The 8439-nt window shown below is 38.5% G+C and overlaps 1 protein-coding gene across 1 annotated transcript; it reads right to left on the reverse strand.

The window, feature by feature from the left end:
- Positions 1-6973: 6973 nt before the first annotated feature.
- On the reverse strand, positions 6974-7284 carry SPTSSB (serine palmitoyltransferase small subunit B; the record flags this gene model as incomplete). The annotated part of the gene is made up of 1 exon (XM_084231053.1): positions 6974-7284. The coding sequence occupies one exon, from the start codon at positions 7282-7284 to the stop codon at positions 7054-7056; it is 231 nt and encodes a 76-aa protein (XP_084087179.1). The 3' UTR covers positions 6974-7053.
- Positions 7285-8439: the final 1155 nt, after the last annotated feature.

The following is an 8439-nucleotide window of genomic DNA, read 5'->3' on the forward strand; positions in this document are numbered from 1 at the left end:
CTGAATTGATTGATGAGTGGAATTAGTTTTTCTGTGGAGATTTTGGGGCTCTCTATGTATATTATCATATCATCTGCAAATAGTGATCGTTTGACTTCTTCTTTTCCTATTTGGATTCCTTGTATGTCTTTCTCTTGTCTTATTGCTCTGGCTAGGACTTCCAGTGTTATATTGAAAAGCAGTGGTGAGAGTGGACATCCTTGTCTTGTTCCAGATCTTAATGGAATTGCTTTCAGCTTTTCACCATTGAGAATGATACTGGCTGTTGGCTTGTCATAGATGGCCTTTATGATGTTGAGGTATGTTCCTTGTATCCCAAGGTTTTCAAGGGCTTTTATCATGAATGGGTGTTGCACTTTGTCAAAAGCTTTCTCAGCATCTATTGATATTATCATATGGTTTTTATATTTCTTTTTGTTAATGTGTTGGATAACGTTGATTGATTTTCGGATGTTAAACCATCCTTGTGCCCCTGGAATGAATCCAACTTGGTCGTGTTGAATTATCTTATGGATACATTGTTGGATTCTGATAGCTAAAATTTTATTGAGGATTTTTGCATCAGTGTTCATTAGGGAGATTGGCCTATAGTTTTCCTTTTTTGTGTTGTCCTTATTCGGTTTTGGTATTAGTGTAATATTGGCTTCATAGAACGTGTTTGGTATTGTCCCTTCCTTCTCAATTTTTTGGAAGAGTTTGTGAAGGATAGGCACTAATTCGTCTCTGAATGTTTGGTAGAATTCATTTGTAAATACATCAGGTCCTGGGCTTTTGTTTTTGGGGAGGTTTTTGATTACCATTTCAATTTCTCTGCTTGTAATTGGTCTGTTTATGTGTTCTATTTCTTCTTTATCTAGCTTTGGGTGATTGTAGAGTTGTAGGAATTTGTCCATCTCCTGTAGATTGTTGTACTTGTTTCCATATAACTTTTCATAGTAGTTATTGATTATTCTTTTGATTTCTGCTGTGTCCGTTGTGATTTCTCCTCTTTCATTTATGATCCTGTGTATTTGTGCTTTCTCCCTTTTTTCCTTTGTGAGCCTGGCTAGGGGTTTGTCTATTTTATTTATTTTTTCAAAGAACCAGCTCTTGGTTTCGTTGATCTTTTGGATTGATTTTTTAGTTTCAATTTCATTTATTTCTGCTTTGGTTTTTATTATTTCTTTTCTTCTACTGGTTTTGGGTTTTTTGTTGTTCTTTTTCTAGATCTCTGAGCTTCGAGATTAGGTTGTTTCTTTGAGTTCTTTCTTGATTTTTGATGTAAGCTTCTATTGCTATATATTTTCCTCTTATTACTGCTTTTGCTGCATCCCATACATTTAGGATATTAGTGTCCTCCTTGTCATTCAATTCAAAGAATTTTTTAATTTCTTCTTTGATCTCCTCATTAGTCCAGTGGTCTTCCAGTAGTTTGGTTTTTAATCTCCATGAGGTAGGATAGTTCCTTGCCTTCTTTTTATGATTTATTTCTAGTTTGATGCCTTCGTGGTCAGAAAAGATGGTTGGTATGATTTCAATCTTGGTGTATCTGTTGATGTTTGTCTTGTGCCCCAGTATGTGATCGATCCTGGAGAATGATCCGTGTGCGCTTGAGAAAAATGTGTACTCCGTTTTTTTTGGGTTTAGTGTTCTATAGATGTCTGTTAAACCCAAATGCTCTAGGTTCTTATTTAGAGCTTTAGTTTCTTTACTTATTTTTTGTATTGTTGATCTATCCATTGTTGATAGTGGTGTGTTGAAGTCTCCCACTACGTATGTGTTTTCTCTGATGTCTGTTTTCAGAGAGGACAACAGTTGTCTGATATATTTTGGTGCTCTTTTGTTTGGTGAGTATATGTTAATGAGTCTTATTTCTTCTTGAAGTATTGTCCCCTTAATCATAATGTAGTGACCATTGGGGTCTCTTTTTATTTTTTTGAGTTTGATATCTGTTTTATCTGATATAAGTATAGCTGTTCCTGCTTTCTTTTTTGGCCCATTTGCTTGTAGGATTGTTTTCCATCCTTTGACTTTGAGCCTATTTTTATCTTTTGTAGCTAAATGTGTTTCCTGGAGACAGCAAAAGGTTGGGTTTTGTTTGTTAATCCAGGCTGCAACTCTGTGTCTTTTTATTGAAGAGTTTAGTCCATTTACATTTAGAGTTAATATTGATATGTTAGCATCTGTATTTGCCATTATGTTTGTCTTTCCTTTGATTTTATTTATTTATTCTTTTAATAACTTTTTTTTTTTTGGTCTTCTTTCGTTGTTATTCGTCCCTCTGAGGTTCTGGCTTTAGGACTCCTTGTAGTATTTTTTGGAGTGGGCGTTTGGTCGTAATGAAATTCCAGAGTTTCTGTTTGTCTCGGAAGGTCCATATTCTTTCTTCATGGAGGAAAGAGAGCTTTGCGGGATAGAGTATTCTTGGTTGGCATCTGTTTTCTTGGAGTCTGTTGACTCTGTCTCTCCACTCTCTCCTTGCCCGTAGTGTTTCTTCAGAGAAGTCTGATGTCAGCCTGATTGGTTTTCCTTTGAATGTTATCTGTTTCTTCCCTCTTGTCAGCTTCATTATTTTTTCCTTGTCCTGGATTCTTGGGAGCTTTACTATTATGTGTCTTGCTGTGTTTTCCTTTCGTCGTGGAAGTTTGGTGTTCTTCTTGCTTCTTGTATATCAATTTTCAGCTCCTTCTTCGCATTTGGGAAGTTCTCTTCAATTATATCCATGAATATTTTCTCTGTTCCTACATCTCTCTCCTCTCCTTCTGGAATTCCTATAACTCTTATATTTCCTTTCCTCATGGAGTCAGATAGTTCCCGAAGTCTTTCTTCATTCTTTTTCTTTCGTACTTCTCTTTCCTTTTCTGTTTTGGTTCTTTTTATTTCTGTGTCTTCGAGAGTACTTATTCGCTCTTCCATTTCACCTATTCTGCTTTCATTGCTTTTCCCAGAGTTCTTTAGTTCCTCCATTAATTCTTTGATCTCCTGCATTTCTTTTACTTCCCTCTTTAGGGACTCAATTTCCTTCTTCTGATCTATCACTTTTTTAATCATGGCAATTTTAAATTCTCTTTCTGGAAGGCTCAGAAGTTCTTCCAAGTTGCTGTCGTTGCAATCTGGGGAGTGGTTTTCTTTTTGTGGTGTGCGTCTTTCCTGAGGAATTGTTAGGTTGCGTGTGGTTCTTCTACTCCCTACTATCTGTTTTCTAATTTGTCGTATGCGTTGGGACACTGTGTTGCTCGGACTGACTGGCATCTTGGGTGAACTTCTCCGCTCCCCTCTGGCTCTTCCAGGAGCCATCTCTGTCTTCTGGGGGAGCTTTCTGCTGGTTTTAGGCAGTTTTTACTGAAGAAATGTCCCCGTTCTAAAATGGCGAAGCGGGATGCAGTCCCTGCGCCTCCGGTTTCAGGCACACTCTTCTGCGCACCCGGTCTGCCCCGGACGTGGGTGCCTGCTCCCTCTGTGGGCTCAGACTGCTGGTCGGAAGGGGCCTGGCGTGGGCTAACTTCCCGGCTGGCCACTGGGTCCTCCAGAAGCCTTCTGCCCTTTTCAAGCAGTCTTAAGAAATTTCCCTGTTCTATGGGGTGTTAGTGACTTTTTTTTCCTGGTCGCTAGGTGGCGCCAGAGATCTCTCCTATTGTCCTTGGGGGGCTGTTTTTCGCCTCCCCCCACCCCGTGGGACAGGGAACAGAGTGGGAATGGTAGGGTACACCTCAACAGCTTTGGGGTGCTGTGTCTGCCTTGTGCCCCACCGTCGTGGAGAACCCACGCCCCGAATTTTCGTGCCCCGGGTCTCAGTTCAAAGCCCTCAGTTCCAGGATGCGGGCTGTAGCCCAGTTCAGTGGCGCGGGAATGGCGCCTTTTGCACTGCTCCGGTGCCTGGGCGCCTGTTTCCTGCTTACTCAGGGAGGGACCTTCACCTCAGTGAGGACCTCCGCGCGTCTCCCCGCAAGCCTAGGCTGCAGGCGCGGGGACCTGGGCAGCCGCCATCCAGGTCTGCACTTGCTTTTCAAGCACGCCAAGTGCGCCGCTTTTCCACGCAAGCTTACCGGCAGCCCGGGCTGTGTGTGCGTCTCCCGGGGTCTTTGTTCTTCTCTAATGGCACCCGGAGCCGTTCGCTCACCGCTGCGGCGAATCCTGCAGGGTTCGCCTCAGCTTCCGTACATGGGGTGTGGTGGCTGCAATAGTTCCTTTCCACTCACAGTCCCGCTTGCTGCGTCGTTTGTTCTTGTTGGCTGTTTTGGTTTGTTGTTTTCCTCCTCTCTGCCGGTCGGAGAGTGCCGCCTCTGTGGGCGGGGGAGGGGAGCAGGGTTCTGGGCTTCCCTCCCTTCTAGTCCTCTTTTATGGCCACTTTCTTCTTCGGGTAGTTTGCTGGAGTCACCCATTTATCTTCCGTGTCCCAGTTCTCACTGGGACCTGCCGCTTTTCCTCCCTATTAACTTTTTTTAATGGGAGATCTTACTCGCAGCGTCTCCTCGCCGCCATGTTGCTCTGCCCCCCAAAATTAGCCAAGGCTCTATGCTTTCTAATGGGTTGTTTTTAAACTCTTTGGGTATGTAGGATCTTTAAAGATTTTGTGTATTTAATAGAATTACCTCTTTGATACAGCACATAAGCAAGAGTTGTCTTCCAGAGACACATTCTCTATAACTGAGAGGAACTAAATATATTAATGATGGAAGAAGGAAGAAGAATAGATGGACCAGTGATTTTTTTCTTGCACACACAATTTATAGTCACTGGTGTCATCTTGATATTAAACTGCCTGATTTCTTTCCATTTTGTGTACTTTATTGCACAAGTAGATAAAAATAATTGCTGATTTGGCTAAAACCAGTGAAAAAATATTTTGTGAGTCCTAGTTTAGTGAATGACACATGCAAGCCAATTTGAACCAAGAAATTTTTGATGTATAAAAAGTTTTATACATACCATTTACTGAAATACACAATAGAAGCAAAGAAAAAGTATATAAAAAGTGTTTCTAATCTAGGCTAATTATGGTCAAGGCAAAGAATCTCTACCTGGTTGAGCAGGACAGTTAGAACTTTCTTCCTTTCCAGAAGATAGGTTTTTTGTCCCATATGCTAATCTTGGTGATTGAATTCCAAGAATACCTACAGGAGACAATGTATGTAAGTGTGTTCAAAATTGTGAAGAGGGAATGCATCCCAAGTTGTTGCTTAACTGAGAACCCTTTGCTAAATATTTAAAAGTGAAAACAATCTTTCAATATGGGCCTGGAAAGCATAGAAATTTGTAAATACATCACACAGGTAAGCAGCAAAGGCAAAAGCTGGGACTTGGCTTTGTTGTTTCTCAGACCTCAGCTGTCTCCTCAAACACTTACATCTTATATTTGATGGCATTGTGCTTCTTAACATTGGTGAGACCTATCTCATTAACTTTACTTTGCTCATTTCTCAAGTCATGAGCTTCCTGGTGGCAAAATATTTCAAGGTCCAGTGTGGCCCGACCTGGACTTTCTTCCTTGTTTTGCCATTAGCAGCTATAGGACCTTGAACAAGAAACCTGCTTTTTACAAAATCTAGGTTCCATATCTGTAACTAGGATATATTAGTAACTATTTAAACATATAAAACATGTCTTCCATAGAGAAGATCTTAATAAATGTTAATTTTATTCTACAATTTTAAGATCAATTGTCATATGGAAACAATAAGAAATGATGAATTTGGAGTGAAAAATGTAGATGTAAGCACTATATAATGCAAAATAAGGATAAGGCAAATCTGGAGGTGGATATTTTATTTATAAAATTAAAGCTAAATTTGTATTATAAAAATGCTACATGCTCATATCTGGTTTAACTTCAAAATACATGATTTTTTTTTAAACAACATGCAAATTATTTTGGCATGCTAAGCATCTTTCTCTAGTTATCCTTGGAATTTTTTTTCACAACATAAATAAAGATGTAAATATTGTCCAGAAACTAAAAAAAAAGCAAACAAACAAACAAAAAAAAAACTACTGAATTGCTAACATTAGTATTTGAGAGTAAATATAAACTGCAAGATTTTTCTTTGGCATTCACATTTGATTCAGCAGGATAAATAAAAATTGTATTTGTTTTCTAAGATAAATGCTTTGAAGAAAATTTAATAAACTTGTTTAATAAACTTGTATATAAGGGTGTTGCAAAGGAGCCACTATAAAAAAAGCATTTAACTACAGCTGTTGAGTTGCTGCTGATAGAATTATCACTTCCAGCCTGTTTTATTACCTTTTCTTCTTGAGTCCAATACATGCTTTCCCCACTCCACCCCCAAGTGCTCAGTGAAAGAAATTTCTTTTCTCTTTTTCTCTCCAATATCATGCAAGGCAGGGCAGCATCACAAGTCACAATATCTGAGTTTACTTTGATTATATTTTGTTTCTTACAATTAAAATTATTTTGTAATTTAATACTTCCTGGGTTATCTAAAATCAACATTGTTGATTTCAAACTGTCATACAGTCAGGCATTTAAAGGAATTTGAAAGAATTCATGAAGCATCTAAAAGGAATAATTGCTCTAGCCGATTATTTTGTTTTTTACTTCAATTAAAATAATTTTAGGTATTAGCAACTTATTAGAAAATAAGACTTTAGGGGTCCTATATAATTTATTCACACCTTTCCATATATTGTAAACAAGGATAGGATACTTTTGATAGTAGCCTATGAGCAATTTTTTTAAAAATATGCACTTTACTATAGAATAGGTATCAATGGAGCCTTTTAAATACGATTCTGGTAGATCTTTTATAAGCCTACTTTCTAGAAAACTTTTATATAAAATTTACCATTTTAAAAAATCTAAAGCTGTCTGCTTAATTTAGGAGCATATTGTAGCGAGGTAATGACACTATATATCCCATGGTCTGATGTACAATGCAGCATGTACAAAAGAACCTAAAGAGACACCTCAAGTTTCAGGGAGGATATAATAGTGCATAGAGAAGAGAGAATTTTTCAGGTCAGATAGTGAAAAAAGATACAGTATTTACCTAAATCAGTAAGTTGCAAACAACATATACATATGCAATGCCAATTCACAGAATGCGAACAAGATCAATTAGATATTGTACTGTGGTAGCCACATATTTTGGAGAAAAATTCCCAAGCCAGGCGAATGTGGATTGGGATAAAGACATAGGCAGTGTACACCACCATAGCAAAAATGGTTAGTAAAATGGTATTGAACATGGATCTCTCCCAGGGCTCCAAGACAGCACAGCAGCTAATGATTTGGTATTGATAGTAGAGCCAGGAGAAATAGTCCTTCACACGCCTGAAATCCATGGTTGGCTCTTTCAAGCTGCCAAGAGTTTGTCCTGGTAAAGAAGAAAACAGATTAAAAGACAAATAAAATAAGGAATCAGAGTATCTCCTTAGATTTTCATGATCCCATGGCAAGTTAAAACATTCAAAGAATGATAATTATTATTAAATTGATTATTATGAATATTATATAGAAATAATGTACAATATATTAATTATAGAATTTAATAATATATTCACCATTAATGACCATTACTAGTAGAAGTACAACAAAATTATTAATAATACTAATGTTTATCTTAAAATGATCATTGCTGGTAATAATTCAAATGATAATAATACCTAAAAACTGAGGCCAACCATTATTTCCTCTAGCTACACGTACAGAGGTAGTCACCAAGGGATTGCTGAGGGTCCCCAATGTAGAGCAAAGTCCTGCAAGTCCCTGTCTGGGGCATCAGTGTAATTCCTCTTTTCACAGAAAGAAACCACATTTACAGAAAGAGATAAATGTAAATTATCTATTTCTTAAAACATGCATTTCAGAAAAAGATTTAAAGAATGGGTACAGCAAGTCTGTTATGTTTGCTTGCAAATTTGAACTTTGCCTGCCTTATAGGAACTTGGCTTTTGGAATGTTATAATCTTATCTATGGATAAGGATGATTCACTATGTTAGCCTGTGCAAACATTGTCATGTATGGTGAACACCTGCTTTATTCTGGGAGACTGGAATCTCAATAATTGATAGGCAAAGGGTGTCCACATGAACAGTGCCAATAAAAATATTGGTCTTTTTTTCTAATTTTTTTTTAAGATTTATTTATTTATACAAGCACTGGGTACAGTCAGAAGCGTGGGAGGGTGAGAAAATTCACCAGAGCCAGAGCAGGGAACTGAACAGGCAGAAGGACCGAAGTACACTGCTGAGGGGAGCAGCGAGCGGCAGGAGAGGTCTGCGAGCCATTTGGGACCCTTGCCTGGCGGCCGGGGATCGAACTGGCGCTGCAGAGGCTACGGACAGCTTCGCAGCGGAACGCTCAACCCCTGTGCCACCGGGGAGGCCCCCTATTGGTCTTTTTAATGGGCTTCCTGAGCAAAAACATTGCTTTAAATAAGAAACTAAAAGAACTGTAGGATGTTCAAATATCAATGGAGGAGCTAAAATTCTGGTGA

Source organism: Talpa europaea (genome assembly GCF_964194135.1).
Source record: "Talpa europaea genome assembly, chromosome: 4".
NCBI lineage: Eukaryota > Metazoa > Chordata > Mammalia > Eulipotyphla > Talpidae > Talpa > Talpa europaea.